The sequence below is a fragment of the Rattus rattus genome, chromosome 14, assembly GCF_011064425.1.
Source record: "Rattus rattus isolate New Zealand chromosome 14, Rrattus_CSIRO_v1, whole genome shotgun sequence".
NCBI classification, from domain to species: domain Eukaryota; kingdom Metazoa; phylum Chordata; class Mammalia; order Rodentia; family Muridae; genus Rattus; species Rattus rattus.
Window position 1 is genome coordinate 41,499,296 of NC_046167.1, and position 17,432 is coordinate 41,516,727.

Sequence of the window (17,432 nt, forward strand, 5' to 3'; positions counted from 1 at the left end):
AAATGTTGACAACCTGGGCCAATGCTTTTTGAAACTTTAGTTTCCATGCAAATCTCATGAATATTTTGTGGAAAATAGGTTGTGATTGAGTGGCTTGAGTTACTCCAGTCACTGGGAGAGGGAGGCACAGCATCTCAGGTTGCAGACAGGAAAGGTATCCACCTTCATGTCACCTTCACCTGTCAGATCATGTGCCTACCCACCTGTCTCCTGTATCAGGAGAGCAAGAATGAGGAGGAGAGAAAGGAGAGAGGTGGGGAGTGAGAGCAGCACTGTGATTGGCTGTGCATCTTCAAACTGGTACCTGCTGGGGATCAAAAGGGATCACAGTTCCTGAGGTGTGAGACTCATCCAGTCTTCTTTGTACAACCATGACCCAGCAGTTCTGGGGTCCCTGTCTTTTCTCATTGTTTATGGCTGCATTGGCTCAGGAGACACTGGATCCTCAAAAATCAAAGGTAAGTGCACACCACACACCCCCCCCACACACACACGGCTCCCCTCCTCTCCCCCACCAGTGGACCTAAACTGATTTCAAACACCTGATAAGTAACTTGTCTACTGTGAGTTTCAGGGGTCTGTCCTGTTCTTGAAGGGAGAGAGCTGCCTAACAGCCTTCCATTGCACACTTCTGCCTCTGATGCCCTCTGCTGTGGCAGCTCTCCTACCTCTATGCATTGTGCTTTATTGTGTTTTCCATGCACCTTATCTGCTTCTCTGCTCCTAGTAGATCTTTGTAAAAGTCCCCATCTGCTTTTGTTAGTCCCCATAGATGGCTGTCTGACAACTTAGAACGTGCCCTATCCCATGCTGATCTGTAACTTTGAACAGCCCCATGGCTCCTAGGAAACAGGTAAATAGCAAGTGAGTTGGGAGGAAGGCTGATTATTCTCAAACCAAGTGAACCAAACCTGGAAGGAATGAGTAGAGAAGTGGGCACTGGACTGGGTTCTGAGGACTTGGGGCTTAGGGAAAGCGGACCTTTTCTTTAGTAACTACTAAGACACAAAGAGTGGATTCAGGGAGTGAGGGTGGGGGAGAGGGAATATGGGAAGTAAAGATGGTGCTTGGCTCAGTATAAAGTCTTCTCCTCAGATTTTGGTGCTGCTCCAAGGAGCTGGACAATCACCACACTGTGGCTTCACAAGGAGTCAGGAGGAGGGATTGGTGTCCAAAACTATCCACAGGAGGAGTCAGTAACTATACCTGTGAAAAATGCATACATAAATCTTAGAAGGCAAAATAGGGCTAAAGCAGATGATTTGAGAAACTGATATATATATATATATATATATATTTAAATTTAAAATCAGAGAAACGTGTTGAAAACCTCAATCTCACTTGTAACTTTACACTATGTATGCGTCTTTTGCCAATTGCAGCTCCCTTCTGTAAAAGGCCAGGGATGGTTTCATCACAGAGCACACTGATTCCCAGGCCTTAGCTAAACAGAGAGCCCATAGGTGACTGGGTCCCACTTGTAGAGCTTTTGATCCAGTATGTCTTCTCGGGGCCTAGTATTTATAAGATTCTCTCATGATGCTTGTATACATCCTTAAGTCTGGCCTTCGAGCTTTGGCCTCTTTTTTTGGGCATGTGAAGGGTAAGAATACATGTAAAGTACTCATTGGCAGCTGTAAAATTTTAGGTTATTTACTATCAAGTGAGGTTACAGCTCGCTTGAGAGGACACCATGTATGGGCACCCAGGTCTATTCATCACTGATGCCTGCTTGGGTGTGGAATTCATCCAACAGAAACTCCACAGTTCTTAGGATTTTAAGATATTGCATGAAACATCTTCAGGTGCTTTGAGAATGTTGACAGGCGTTGAGGATTCCTGTCTGTTCGGTCATACCATTACAGTAACTGTGTTTTATTACAGGTGGATTGCAACAAAGGGGTGGCTGGCACCATCTATGAGTACGGAGCCAACACCTTAGATGGTGGGGAGTATGTCCGGTTCCAGCAGTATGCAGGAAAGCACATCCTCTTTGTCAACGTGGCGTCCTTCTGTGGCCTGACAGCTACGTACCCTGGTAAAAACTCAAATTTCAATTCTCTGTCAGCACTAGCTTGCCACATCACCATATTACAGCTGGAGAAGGTTTTCTGTGTTGCTGGGACCGAGGGACGAGCAAGCAATGACTCTATGAGATGGGAACGAATGGGAAGCTTAACTCTTCCCATTCTTCACATTTAGTGCCAGAATTGTCTGCATCCGTGACCTCTCAAGTTTGTCCCAAGATTTCTTGGGCAACCATTAAAAACAACACATCTGTGGTTGAACAAGTGGGCATTGCTGCTCAGTTACCACAGAGAACAAGGAAGCTTCTTAGAAAAGGAAAAAAACCACTTAAGCCATGTGAACTGGCATCAGGTAGTGCGGGGAAGGATTCAAGGCACTGGGCTGTTGCTCTGGATTAAGAGCTGTCCTGTCAGGAAACAAAGAAGGGGGCAATTATGTAATTGGTTATCTTTAGAAATACTATCTCTATGGTGAAAGAAACAGAAAGGCTGAAGCTGTAAGTGATAACCCAGTAGTCATTTGTATTAACAGGGTAATATGTGGTCATTTTGTGTGTGTGTGTGTGTGTGTGTGTGTGTGTGTGTGTGTGTTTAGACATGATTGTGGAGCAGTCTGATTTGTCATGGTTGACAATCGTTGTGTACTGTGATGTTGATATTCTGTGTAGTTGATAGAACACCAAACCCTTCCTGTTATTCCTCTCCTAGGCTACAGTGGAGATTGGTTTGCATTAAGTCAAGAGTAAAAAAATGGGAGTTATAATACAGGTTATGTGGCTGGAGATATGGCTCAGTTGGTACAGTGCTTACCTAGCACACACAAAGCCCTGGGTTTGGTCCTCAACATTGAACAACTGTGCACAAACCTGTCATCTCAGCCTTTGTGAGCTGGAGGCAGAAGGATCTCAAGTTAGATCTCAGCCATTGGACTATGTTTTAAGACCCTGTATCAAAACAAAAACAAACACCATCAGACTAAGGAGGTGGCTTGATGCATAAAGGGCTTCCTAAAAACACACGAAGACCTGCAGTCTGTTCTCTAGAACTTTCAAAAATCCAAACACGGTAGAGGCACATGCCTGTAAGCCTAGAACTTGGAGACAAGAAGAGAGGAGACATTTGGATTCTTGGGTCTGTCTGGCTAGCCAGTCCAGGCAAAATAGTGGTCTCCTTGTTCAGTGAGAGACTAGAACTCAAAAAATATCTTATCTATCATAAGGTAGAAAAACGGAGAGATGGCTCAGTGGTTAAGAGCATTGACTGCTCTTCTAGAGGTCTTGAGTTCAATTACCAGCAACTACATGGTGGTTCACAACCATCTGTAATGGGGTTCAATCCCCTCTTCTGGTGTGTCTGAAGAAAGTTATAATGTACTCATATACATAAAAGAAACAATTCTTTTTTACAAAAAAGGCTAAAATACTAAATATAAAATATAAGGTGGGAATCAATAGAGGAAAACATTGACATCTACCTTCAGTCTCCACACATGTACCACACACACACACACACACACACACACACACACACATGTACACACACACATACATGTGCATGTGTATACACTCATATATACAGTCACACACACAGCCCCCCAACCCCAAAACTTCCACTGCCACTACCACTGCCACCACCAGCAACAGGAAAGAAGACAGAGCTTCTATTTCAGGAGGTGACCCCAAAGGACAGAGAAGAAGAGAATGAAGTGTTTATTCAAGCAGCCATAACTGGTGAGAAGGCTATTAGAAGCTAGTGATAAATATGGGAGAATGTCCTATCTCTCTACTGTGTCCATCATAGAAGATTTTATATTATTGTTGAACCAAATAAGGTCATATAAATTGCTACATGAAAAATTTTTGATGTGCTAAAAACTTTGCTGTTTTAGGAATGTCCAAGATAACTTCAAAAGTTTATTGACTCAAATGCCACAGACAAATGGACCAAAGTAATGCAGGAACAAGTTTTTACAAAATCTACATATTAACATTGTTACATATTTGACTAATGAAAAATAGCAGGCCCTGTTCAGAAACAGATCTCACTTTCAAAGTCATGAGCCTTCTGCCTCTGCCTCTCAAATGCTGGGATTACGTCTGTGAAAGTTATTACGCTCTATCAGTTTGTTTTAATGGAACTATAATAATTACAAATTTCAGGAATTTCTCCTTTCTAATACTATTTAAATTTGAATAATGCAATGTCTCATCTAGGACACATGTGTCATCAAATTTTGGCATTTTGAAGTTCTCGTTTAGAGTAAGATGCTTGACTTAGCCATAGTTATATTACCCCTCCAAACTTCCAAATACACACACACACACACACACACACACACACACACGGCTTGTACAGTGCTGGTCTGGTGGTCATCTCAGGATAATAGGCTGATGCAGATCTCTAATCCCAGCACTGGGAAGGTGGAAGCCAAGAGGATCAGAAGTTCAAGGTCATCCTTGGCTACACAGTGAGTTGGAAGTCATCCTAGTCATACATGACATACTGTCTCAAAGATAAGCCTCAAATAACATTTATTAAATATATATTTTTATATAAAATATATAGGAAATATATTGAAACTTGAAGGTACTCTCTATCTGGGAAGAGGTTCTTAGTGCAGACACCAGCTAGTAGAGCTGAGACTGAATGGGCTCATGTCTGGTTCTGAGGCGTAACTCCAAACAAAATAACTGAAGACAGAAGAATGGCTGGGGTGAGCACACAGTGAAGAGGCTCTTGATCTTATGCGGAACAGCAGAAAATGTGAGACCTCGGGGTGGAGAATGCTATGCAACCAGGCTTCGGGCTTTGTTTTTTTTTTTTTTTTTTTTGTGAGAAGCTGTCTCACCATATAGACTTAATTGGTCTAAAACTTACTTATATGGATCAGGCAGACCTACAACTTATGACCATGCCCCTGCCTCTGTCTTGGATTATAGCTAAGCACCACCATATGCAGCCCATATGATTTTCTGTTTCTATCATTTCTAATATGCAACAGCAGAGTCTTCTGGGAGTGTCAGAGGTGCCATTGTGAGACTTGATGTGGGGGCAGGAGGAGTACATTCATTTTGTTTGCCTTTTTCTTTCTTACTTTTCATAAGTCTAGTTAGTCTGTGTCTGTTTCCTTTAAGTAAACTCTGTGTGCAAGGTGAAGAGCAATTACTGGGGAAATCCTGTGCTACAAAACAAGTAGCCATTGTGATGAGTCCCCAGAGACCTTTGTTGTAATGACTGACTCTGCCTACTTACTGTCTGCAGGTTTTCCTAGTCCTCAGTGTATTCACATGACAAGAGGGTCAACACAGTGGATCCTTCACATCTTGAGTCCTGAGTAGGGAGTCTGTCATGCTGTTCATCCTCTACTTACAGAACTGAACGCATTGCAGGAGGAGCTGAGACCATTCAATGTCAGTGTTTTGGGCTTTCCATGCAACCAGTTTGGAAAACAAGAACCTGGAAAGAACTCAGAGATCCTCCTTGGACTCAAGTGAGTGCTGTGCGGGGCCCCAGAGATGCTCCTTCTTCATCTGCCTAGATACCTTCCCATTCTGGAATCTTCTAGGGAATGTGGTAGAACAATAGGCTGAAGAATGTTACCATGACGCCTTGAATCCCACCTAGCCCTGCCAGAAACTTCCAGGTATTCTTGCCACATTTGGCTTCTTTGAGGGCAAGAATAGGGAAGATCTAAGGAAAAGACATTCAGGGGAAAGAAGAAAATATAGCAAATGGTGAAGTACCTGGAAATCTGAAGTCAAAATATCCTCTCCCTAATGTCTTGGGATTCTTCAAGTCCACAAAGCTGCCCACTTGGGATCTTGAGCCCAGAGACTTCTCTTCATTTTCACTCTTTCTGCAGTCCTTTCTGTCCCTCTGTGAAGACCATTGCTACCATATCCTATTCCTCCTCGACTTAATTTGGATTCTCTTGAGAACACCTTGTTTCACTGCAGATATGTTCGCCCAGGCGGTGGCTTTGTTCCCAATTTCCAGCTCTTTGAGAAGGGGGATGTGAACGGAGACAATGAACAAAAGGTTTTTTCTTTCCTAAAGGTAAGTGACCAAGCATGGCCAGGCAGACTTCTCTGGAACCAATGGGGCTGGTATTGAGGATGAGCTAGGATTCATATGGAAATGAGGCATTCATTAGTTTCAAGCAGAGGAAACATATGTGGTAGCTCTGGCACAGACTAACCTTCTCTGTTGAATGCTAATGGCTTGTGTATATGATAATCATTTATCAAATCCCTACTTTATTCAAGGAACCGTGAAATACAAGTTAACACTTATTAATAGGTTAGTCTCTTGCCCGAAGGATCTATTATAAGGTCAGGAGATGACATAGACAAGGATAAGAGAGACTGTCAAAGGATAAGAATCACAGAGTAGTCCAACCACAATCACCAGGAAAGATGGCGCTGACCCAGCAGGATCACTTAGTCACTTGTCCCAAGAAAACAGTCTGTAGAACAAAGCTGTCCCTGTGGATATCTTCACTTGTCCACAGTGAATTGAAATAAAAGATCAACTTACCAACTATAAAAGAATCACTTACTTCAATAATAAGTTGTGGCTAGGCCATACCACATGAGCAGTTTTTTGTAGCACAGAAAATGCCAAAACATGGTGGCTCATACCTAGAATGCCAGTACTTGGGGTGCAGAAGCAGGGGGATGGCTGTGAGTCACAGCTATGTAACAAGGCCCTATCTCAAAACAAACAAAACAGTGATATTATCCATACAGAGCTGTGTAATATTCAAAAGTCCTATCCCGTGTGGTGGCTCTTGCCTGAATCTCAGCACTCAGGAAATATAATTTTTTTCCCAATGGCTGACCTTTAATTTGAAGAACCACCTGCCTCTGCCTCCCAAGTGCTGGGATTAAAGGTGTGAGCCACCATACCTTTAATAACTGAAGTTATTCTTTTACTGAAAGCAAGAGACTAGAGGAGAGGCAGGAAAGCAGGGTCCTTTTCATGGTCACCTTCTAACCTGGCTAGAATGTCCTTGAAGTGCTAGTGGCAATACACTGACATGTCTGTGACAGACCAGAAGCACATGAAGGAGTTTAAAACATTAAGATGGTGGGCAGAGGAGACTGAACAACATACAAGACTGAAGCAGAAATGAGATGATCTTTCCATTTTTCATATCTCTGCTCCAGAGCTCCTGCCCTCCCACCTCTGAACTTCTTGGCTCTCCAGAACATCTCTTCTGGGATCCCATGAAGGTCCATGACATTCGCTGGAACTTTGAGAAGTTCCTGGTGGGACCGGATGGAGTCCCTGTCATGCGCTGGTTCCACCAGACTCCTGTCAGAGTTGTCCAGTCAGACATCATGGAGTACCTAAACCAAACCCGTACCCAGTAGGATGTGTTTTACAAATAGTGCCTTTGCTCCATTCCTTCACCAGCCTCCATATGATCAAAGCCTGCAAAACTACCTGTGTCCTTACTAATGTGTGTACAAACAGAAGTTTATCTGTGGTAGGCATATGCATGCACTGGAAATTAAGTAAAAAACAAACAAACAAACAAACAATTATCCACCCAGATATCTGACTCTCATATATCTAGTTTCCCTAATCTAGTCCAAAAGAAAGTCATATTTTGGCAATGATGATCCAGACAATTCCATATATCTAAAAAGTGATCTATCAAGACCCTAATCTATCATTCACAGCACTGGTGGGTTAAAAGAAGTGGGAATGGGTGGCCAGATCCTCTGGGTCCCAGTATCTTCTCCTCCCAAGCGGGGCATGCTTTGTCAAGCTCTCCTTCTGTTTAGCTCCTTAGTACAACACTGACCCATAGTTATCTTAGGGAATTCTGAGGGCCAAGAGCAGAAAGCTCACCTCACATGGAGGAAGGGGTATTTCTACCACAGTTGGTCCCAAGGTCCCTCTGGCTCAGACCCTACCAGAGCCTTCCTGAGTGCCTTTCTGTTAGTGCATCAAATGATGTGGTTTGCTCTCACCTAGAGTCTTCTCAACTTTAAATTCATCCCTGTTATCACTGTCTCTAATAATGATGATGATGATGGTGATAATAATAATAATAATAATAATAATAATAATAATAATCTAATAAACAAAAGAACTCACAGCAGCTGGACTCTGAGTGATATTTTTCAGTACATATGTGCTTTCTGGACCTCTCTACTTACATCTTCAACATTCTGGTTTTCTCAGAAGAGTCCGAGAATTTTCCTTGGTACTGCTTTTAGCAGGTTGTACAGTAGACACATTGCTGCTCAGATCTAAAACACAGACCGATGTATAGCCCAGGCTGACACTGAGTTTCCAATGCTCCATTCTCAGCATTTCAAGCAGCTTAGATTACAGGTACTGCAGTGATACCCAGTTCTCTCTCTCTCTCTCTCTCTCTCTCTCTCTCTCTCTCTCTCTCTCTCTCTCTCAAATTAACTCATCCTTATTGTTCAAATCTGAAAACACATAACCATAGGGCAACATGTCAAAAAGCAACAAAACCTGCTCTTCATCAGAGGTGCCACAGTCCTATGGGAAGTACTGCTGCTGGTCCTTTGATAGAGTGTTAACAGTCAGCTGGTCCTTTGATAGAGTGTTAACAGTCAGCTGGTCCTTTGATAGAGTGTTAACAGTCAGCTGGTACTTTGATAGAGTGTTAACAGTCAGCTGGTCCTTTGATAGAGTGTTAACAGTCGGCTAGTCCTTTGATAGAGTGATAACAGTCAGCTGGTCCTTTGATAGAGTGGTAACAGTCAGCTGGTACTTTGATAGAGTGTTAACAGTCAGCTGGTACTTTGATAGAGTGTTAACAGTCAGCTGGTACTTTGATAGAGTGTTTAGTAGAAGTAGCTCTTCTTGTGTCTGTAGTTCTGGTCCTTGAGTGTCACAGGGGCAGTTCTAGTGACAGGCTCTAGGGCTTATCATAGCTACAAGGACAAAGGACTACGGGAGTATGACTGTGAATTTAACAGAATAGAGACTCCTGTTCCAGGTGTTTAGGGTTGGGGCTTATTACTCTGTGATTGGCTTGTTGGCAGTCTACATGTGGGAGCAATTGTAATCTTTGGCTTTTATCTGGAGCTGGTGGTAGCAGTCAGTATGAGCTACAGCTCCCAAGCCTTGAATACTGAGGTCCCATAGTGTGAGTCACAGCTTTTGAGTCATGGGTAGTCAAACCCCTTGGTTCTTGCAGCAGCTAATATTACAACACCCTGGCCTAGGAATTTGAGACACTTGACTCCTAGGGCTTGGGGGTTTCCTGAAACTCTTCTAGCAAGTGGGAGAAAATAAACACCATCCTGAGGAAACTACCTTAGCTGTTTTTCTTGCCAATGTGGCCAAATATACAAAATCAACTTAAGGGAGGAAGAGATTTTCTTTGGTTCATAGTTGATCATCTTTCTGACAGCTTGGTAGTATTTCCCTGGCAGCAAAAGGATGAAGTAACTTCAGAGAGCTCAGCAGGACTGTAATCCATAGGCCTGTCTGATGTGACCTATATCCTGAAGGTACCACAACCTCCCCAGAACCGACACCAGCTGGGGATCAAGTGTTCAAACAGGCAAGTCTGTATGGACATGTCAAATCCAAATCATAAGATAGCCAAAGCCAGGCGAAGAAGAAACAAGTTTCCTTGCTCTGAGATGTGAATGTAGGTTTGGGGTGTGGGGCCAAAGGACAACAACAACAATTGTAATATTGGAAAAAGCCTTTATAAAGGGAACAACCTCCCCCCTCCCCATTTCTCTCCTCACCCAATTCTTATGACTGATCTTAGTTCTCAAGAAAAATTATACAGAAAGCCTTCTAGAAAGGGGCAAACTGGCTAGGTGTGTCTTAGGCACTCCAGCATGTTGCAGTACTCTGAATATTAATATTATCTCTTAGTTATCATCACAATAAGTATTGTTGCTGGAGAAATTCCCTTAGGCCAAAAGTCCCCACAACCTATTGTGTAATTAGATAAGCCGTGATTACCCTCCAAACAATGGGAAGTTAGCATCACTAAGAGTGTGGTGACAGAATCGTTAATGAGGGTCCTTACTCAGAACCAGATTCTGGGACAATAAACTCACTTAATCCCTGGAAATTGCAAGGCATTCTGTTCTAGGGTTTATTTTTAAAACAGCTATGTATACAAGGCTGGCTTTAGACTCAAGGCAATCCTTCTGCCTCAGCCTTCCGGGTGTTGGCGGTGCATGTGTACACCACCTCAGCTAGAAGACAAAGGTCTCCCCACCCTTCACACCAGCCTTCTGCTGCCACACTCCCCAGCCTCCCCAGCCTAAGAAGATGGGTTTTGCCTACCCTACCTCTGTAGCCTAACAGGTTGCTAGAGCCCCTTCTCTATTCCAAATCCCTCTCCAGCCTTCCCAGCACCGCCAGCTTTCCCGCTGAAGCACAACCCTCCAGTGTCCAGGGTGCAGGCTCCAACCTCCCATAACCCCTCTCCAGATTATCCAAGTGAGCACGTCTTCATGGTTCTTGGAATCAGTCTGAAGAGGTTCAAAGAGCTTTAACCCTGCAGACACCGGTAACTGAAGATCGCCTTTACGCCTGCCCAGTAGCCAGCAGATCTGGCAAGCAAGCGCACTACAAATAGTGGTTTACTTTTTATGCAAGTCCTTAGCCAACGAGGAGCACACAGGAGCTCACCCACGCGCCGCACCTATACATTTACCTACTTTGCCATGGATGGTCATAGCCGTACTTTTCTCCCTGATATGCCTGTCTCTGCGATGAAAGGAAAAATATCTGACCCTCACTCCCGTCGTGTGTGATGTCTTCAGTCTGATCAGAAAAAACGCAGCTTCTTTTTTCAACCACTTCTCTTAAAAACAACAACAACAACAACAACAACAAAAAACTGAGCATCACTAAATAATACACACTAATTTTACCCCCACCGAACAGAAAGAAAGTGGGATAGATTCATCTGTCTTCCCCACCTATCACCGTGTGGCTCCATGGCTTAGCTGGTTAAAGCGCCTGTCTCGTAAACAGGAGATCCTGGGTTCGACTCCCAGTGGGGCCTTCTGTTTTCATCATCTTACCAGTAGAAATGCAATTGTTATAAAGTTACTATATTTACATAACCTGGCATGGTCCTCATTCTTTTTAAAACAACACAGTTTTTATAGAGATAAACAGGATTTAAGACTCGGTCAGAGTAATGCACTGACAGGACCTCAACCACTTTTTCATAAATGTACATTAAACTGTACTAAGCTTTAGGGCCAAAATCGATCCAGATCCTAAACATCTCCAGCGCACTCAGCCACTGTAAAGGAAAACTAGAACGTTTGGAGGGAGATGCTGGGCACTCTATCCAACCATCCCCTCCCTTGTTATGTTGTAGGTGAGGAAGCTCCGGGCTTCCACATGCTAGGCAGGCACTTGACCACTGAGTTACCTGGCCAGCTCTGCCTTTGATTTTGTGAAGAGGACACCAGGAAGAACACCTCAGTTACCCTTCAAGGAAATAATCAGAAAGCATTACAGATGATTGGAAGTTAAAATTTCCTAGACTCAAGTGTGCCTAGAGCAAAGGATAGTGAAGCAGGGCGCAAAGAGCAGCTTGGAAAACTGTGACAAACATCTAAGCCAGCTCAGTCCACTGAGTGCTTTATAAAATGTTTATGTCTCATCCACTAACTCAACCAACATTAGCTGTTTGTCTTTTATGTGGTAGTCATATTTCCAAAGAGGAAAAAAATACCTGTGAACAGAGCTAACTGAAAACTCTGGGGAATCTTACATGCCAGTGGAGGAGTGGCATATACACAAATGTAAACCTATACAATGAGTGCCTGCTACGGATGAAGTCTGGGGCAGAGGGATGAACTAAAGAAGGAATATAGACTATGTATGAGGTGGGGCAGGTACTTAGAGAGTATCCTGTCAAATAAAAATCACTGACAAGTGTTCTTAATGTTTTTATACATTTTTTTTTTTGGTTCTTTTTTTTGGAGCTGGGGACCGAACCCAGGGCCTTGTGCTTCCTAGGCAAGCGCTCTACCGCTGAGCTAAATCCCCAACCCCGTTTTTATACATTTATTGTGTGTGTGTGCATGTGTGTGCATGCATGTGGGCATACGGAGGTCAGAGGACAACTTGTGGGAGTCAATTCTCTCACCATGTGAATTCTAGGGACAACTATGTCATCAGGCTCAGACTGATGTCATACAGACTGGTGCCTATACCCTTTGAGCCACCTCACTGGCCTTGTTTTTAATTTTTTTACCCAGTGTAAGCTGTCGTGGTATTAACAGTATATCATGGTAAGTACCATAAGTAACAAATGTAAACTAGCAAGAAATTGCCCTTAGCTGTGACTGGATCTCACCTCTGGCCATTTTGTTGGGGACCCTGTTGAAGTAGGCAACCGTCTCCATTTTCAACCTCAGCTGCTGCACATGGTGGTTGAGGAACCACTGACAAATTACTTTAGCTTAATGGGCAGGAGTTGCTAGTTCACCAAGTAGAGTTTACTGGAGTGGAAGGATAAATGCACATAAGAGATTTGAAATGGACACCTGACCCATAAATAAGTGGTTAATTAAGTTCAGTATGTGGTAAGGTAATTGTTCTAATCTTTAAAGTAATTGTTTGTGCAAAAGTTCAGTGCCTCCCCCTCCACATACCTTTTTTTTTTTTTTTTTTTTTTTTTTTTTTTTTTTAAGACAGGTTTCTCTGTGTAGCCCTGGCTGTCCTGGAACTCACTCTGTAGACCAGGGTGGCCTCAAATTCAGATCCACTTGCCTCTGCCACCTAGTGTTGGAACTAAAATTGTATACCATGACTGCCTGGCTTGTCCCTTATTTTAAGCACGATGTCCCTTATTTTAACATTCTAAGCATGATGTTAGCATTCTAAGTTTTGACTCCCCCACCCCCTCAAAGATAAGTTTTTAATCCCCTGTCTCTGGTATTAATGAGACTTTGTTTGGAAATAAACTCTTTCTTTGCATAAGTAATCAATTTTTGCTGTTGTCTTGTTCTATTCTGTTTTGTTGTGGAACGGGGCTCCTTATAGCCCAGGGTGACCTTGGACCCTGATCCTGATGCCTTCACCTCCCTAGCAAATCCTGCTTCACCTAGCAGGAAGTGTGAGTTTGCTTCATCTAGTAGAAAGAACGAGCTCTGAGTTTTGATAATGATCTTCCTGTATTAAAGTGGACACAATCTAGTGCTTGGAGCTTTTCTAAGGGTAAAGAGGAAGATTAAATTCAGGGATAAGCACATAAGGGAAAGATCATGTGAAGACGGAGACAGATTGCAGATACTTGTCAGAGCCAAGGAATGGCAAGAAGCATGTGCTAAACAAGCATGGCAGGTCACATTTTAGATGAAGCTTCTCCAGGGGGTCCCCAGGGAACAGGCACAAATACAAACTGGAGTCTCCCTGCTGAAATGTGTCATTGAGGGAGAGATTAGGGCTCAGAGAGAAATTAAAAATCCAAAGGCTTCTTTTTCTTTTTCTTTTTTTAAAGCGTGAGTGAGATTAACTAGGTTAGCTGTGTTTATTAGTGGCTGGTGACTACTCATTAGGAGTCTGTCCTGTCATGGAATACTAGAGATTGAGGTCTTATGCTTTTGATGGTTGTGTGCCTGAGAACAGCTGTTACATTCTTAAGAGATGTTTCTGTGTAGTGTTCTATAAAAGTGCACTAAATGGCTGTGACTTGTTGACTGTTGAACAAAGATTTGGTTTTGTACACAGCAGAAGTATTGGTCAGAAGGCAGACTTCCTTATTCTATCAAAAGATCACGGAGAGCTATTGATCATCCAATGGTGGGTTAGCGAGGTGGGTCTATTTATTCATTATAGTGTCACTGAATTAATTGATAGCTGGTCCTAGGATGCCCTAAGAAAACAAAATTTTCTTAGGGCATAATATAGATGTTTCCTTGGACTAGCTATGGCTATGTCATGACGTAGAGTCCTTTGGTTTCCTATAACCCACAACTGTGGCAGTGAAATAGAACTGATAGTAGGTAGCTCTGTCTATCAGTTTGGTTGAGACAAGGTTTCAGCCTGTAACTTGTGGCAATCCTTCCTCAGCTTCTCAATGCAGAGATTACAGGCCTGCACCAGCACACCCTCTTTAATGGGTTCTGCTCTTAAACGTCTTAAATTCAAAACAGCTATAAAACTCCTAGCAACTCAGTCCAATAATGAAAGAAGTTAACGGAATTCAGGATCTGATAATTTTCTGGTTGGCTACAGATCGAAGGGTTCTGTGATTTATTTTCTCAAACTCTGCCACCTTCTGTAGACATCTAAGTTTGCAATTCCTGGTCAATCAACCATGAACCAAACCCCAGGTCCCCAGGGACTTGAGACTTATCCCAGCAGAGGCTCTGAGTTCAGAAGAACAAGATACCATATCTGAACTCTTTGAAGCCTTTAGATTTGTGTCAGTTTTCTAGAGGGTCACCAGGTAACTGACAGATTTATGATATCAGGCAGTTTTAGCTTTATGTAATGCACCGTGATAAGCATTAAAAAAAATGTCTCGTAGAGGTACTAAAGCAAAAGGAGAAAGACCTCAAAGGGCTACGGCCTCATTACACTCATGGTGTATATCAGTTGTTCGAATAGAGATGTCCTATGAAAAAACTACAGGTTTGAAAATCCCTCTGCCACTGGCGCTTCTTAATCAAAATTACTTGCCTTCTCTGTGGCTCGAACTCAGAACCCTCAGATTATGAAACTGACGCGCTGCCTACTGTGCCAAAAAGGCACTGAGTTTCGGGTTTTGTGTAAAACTATTGATTCTAATTTTTTCACATTTCTGTACTTTTGAAGTCAGATTGTTCTCACCACCTCCTTCCACGCAACAGAAATCAAAGAGAGGTGTGCCACGTCCGCTACGCAGGAGACCACCGACAGCTGCAATGCAGCCCATCAAAACCGTAAACCAATTAAAACACTGAAATCTTGTTTGCTTCTGTGCGTCAAAGGCAGTTCGCGAGAGTGAACTTTTTAAGAGGACAGAGGCAGAAACTGCAGAAGCCACAACCAAGATCGTTCCCTAACCACAGCACCTGAGCGCCCTCTATCGGTCGAGGCTCCAAAACAGAGTAATGAAGATGACGGGATACAGGGGGAATGAAAGAAAGTATGGGCGGAGGGGACGACCGGAGGGGAAAATAATTCGCGTAGTTTTCTTGTACGTGTAAGTTCCTTAAAAGCGCTGTAATCCGCAGAATAACAAAACACCTCACCGTATCATCTTGGGCACTGTTCACTTGTCATAAATAAGTTGTCAGGAAATACTAATAAGAGACACAAATAAGGACACTAAACTTTTCGGTCAGTCGGAAACTCGTTTTATGTATTTTCTAGAAATGAAATCTTTTGCACTTAGGGGTTTTGTTTTGAGATAGGATTTCAATCTGTAGCCCAATCTATCCCGGGTCTCAGTATTTTCTGGCTTCAGCATCCCAAGTTCTGGAATTTAAGAAATAAAACTGTTATCAAAAGTTTTGGTACATTTTGTCCTCTTTGCTTCACTGCGAGAAAAGTGCTATGGTGTGTGGGTAAGAGAGGCTGCTCTTTAGGGGAGAACCTGCACCCCACAACTTGTGGGAGCTGAGCACGACCTTCCAAAGGCCTGGCTGTTTGGTTCAGAGATTTTTGCTTTTGGCAAAGATCACAACTAACTCCATCTGGAGCATGAGATTTGGGATTTGAAGAGAGAGCCTCCTGTTTTCTGAGGAAGGCAAAGCAACCGGCTTCTACTAAAGGTATCTTTGAGTAGGCTGCAGCAACTGTGGACAGGGTGTCAAAGCAGAAGAAGAAGCCTATTTGTAGATGATTGGTAGTTGGGCCATCTATAGAATAATTTATATTTAAAGTGTTGTAACAAAAAATAGTAAAACGTGCTTGTCTCTTTGACATGATTAAGGTCGGTACCAGAAGTTTGCTTGTGAGGTAGTGTGGCTACGGGGGTCTAAGATACTAGATTGAGACTCCAGTTATTTGGGGATGTAACTGCAAATCTCACCCCTGACAGTTTTATTGTAAGCGTTCATGCACAGTGACTTCCAACTTTAGGTCACTTTAAAGATACATACTGTTCTGCAACAAGTGTGTGTAAATGCTATTTCCAAATCTATCCTTTTTGATTCTTTAAAATCTTTGTAAAGAAATAAGCAAATGTCATAAGTACTTCGTGGTGATATTGCCTTTCAGTGAGCACTCATTCCCACCCAACCCTTCGTGAGCAGAGAGCTTTGGAGCTGTTCTATCGTCAGAGCTCAGGGTTATAGTCAATCTATATTGTCTTTGCTTACACAGGCAGACAAAAGCCTATTACTTTCCCCACATTTTACACTTTCCAGATCTGTTCTGCTGCCTTCTTCATTTCCCATTGTCGCCATGATTCCCAAACCAGAGTTTCTTCCTTCTTTGTTGTGTCTCTGTGATGGTCAATTTTATGGAGCTATGTTAGCCAGGCCAGGTGACAAATAAGCAACATATCGTGTTGTGTAGCAATGTCCTATCCCAGATGAACCATTATTAGGCCTCAGGGTATTAGGGGAGAGGCAAAACAATGAGCGATTCTAAAGGTAGATAAATATTACATACTGCTTTGAAGCCCCTTAAACTCACAAAAGGAATAACTCAATGACTTTAGGAAGTCCCTGACCAGATTCACTAGATCCCTCCTTCCCCAAGCATACGTAAGCTATAAGTACTTTTGAGAGATTCTGAGAGAAACTGTCTAGAAGAGTCCTAGATCAGCAGAGACACCTGGAAAAAAACAGAGATTAGCCACGATGCACTGAAGGGGATCAGACTGCTTGAGACAGCTTCTAATCTGTTGAGCTTTTTGTGGATTGTATAGCATGATACTTACTGATTCCCATGCTGAGATGGCTAGTTGTAGTGTAGTCCCATAAGTATCACCTCACCTGTCAGCCTAAGGAAACTGAATAAAACTCTTTGGTTCACCAAATTGTACTTCAGGGTTATCCTTACTTTTGTGTCAATTCCCTATCAGGTGAGAAGGTGAGAGCATCACACAATAATCCACATGGCATTAGTATGCAATATTAGGCCCTTGTAAAAGTACAGTGGATAAATATGTTATGGTGATGACAATTGTCAATTCAGCGTTTACTAAAAGCCAGATATTTTTGTACACACACACACACACATACACACACACACTTACTATATATATATATATATATATATATATATAATATGAAATTCTCTCTTTCTCTCTCTCTCAAACCTGTGGATATTACCTTACATAAAAGAAAAAGGGGGGGTTGGGGATTTAGCTCAGTGGTAGAGTGTTTCCCTAGCAAGCGCAAGGCCCTGGGTTCGGTCCCCAGCTCCGGAAAAAAAAGAAAAAGGGGAAAGGAAAGAGTCCCTGCAGAAGAAAGTAATTCCAAT

General features: G+C 42.8%; 1 protein-coding gene and 2 non-coding genes across 3 annotated transcripts; 2 read left to right on the plus strand and 1 right to left on the minus strand.

Annotated features, from left to right (window-relative positions):
• Positions 1-326: 326 nt before the first annotated feature.
• Gpx6 (glutathione peroxidase 6) lies at positions 327-8,132 on the plus strand. The gene is made up of 5 exons (XM_032885009.1): positions 327-458; positions 1,885-2,038; positions 5,400-5,517; positions 5,984-6,083; positions 7,196-8,132. The coding sequence occupies exons 1-5, from the start codon at positions 372-374 to the stop codon at positions 7,400-7,402; spliced, it is 666 nt and encodes a 221-aa protein (XP_032740900.1). The 5' UTR covers positions 327-371; the 3' UTR covers positions 7,403-8,132.
• A 2,849-nt stretch (positions 8,133-10,981) lies between these two features.
• Positions 10,982-11,055, plus strand: Trnat-cgu. Its single transcript has one exon. It is a non-coding gene; the product is annotated as a tRNA-Thr (tRNA).
• Positions 11,056-14,693: 3,638 nt separating this feature from the next.
• Trnam-cau lies at positions 14,694-14,766 on the minus strand. The gene has a single exon. It is a non-coding gene; the product is annotated as a tRNA-Met (tRNA).
• Between the last annotated feature and the right edge of the window lie 2,666 nt (positions 14,767-17,432).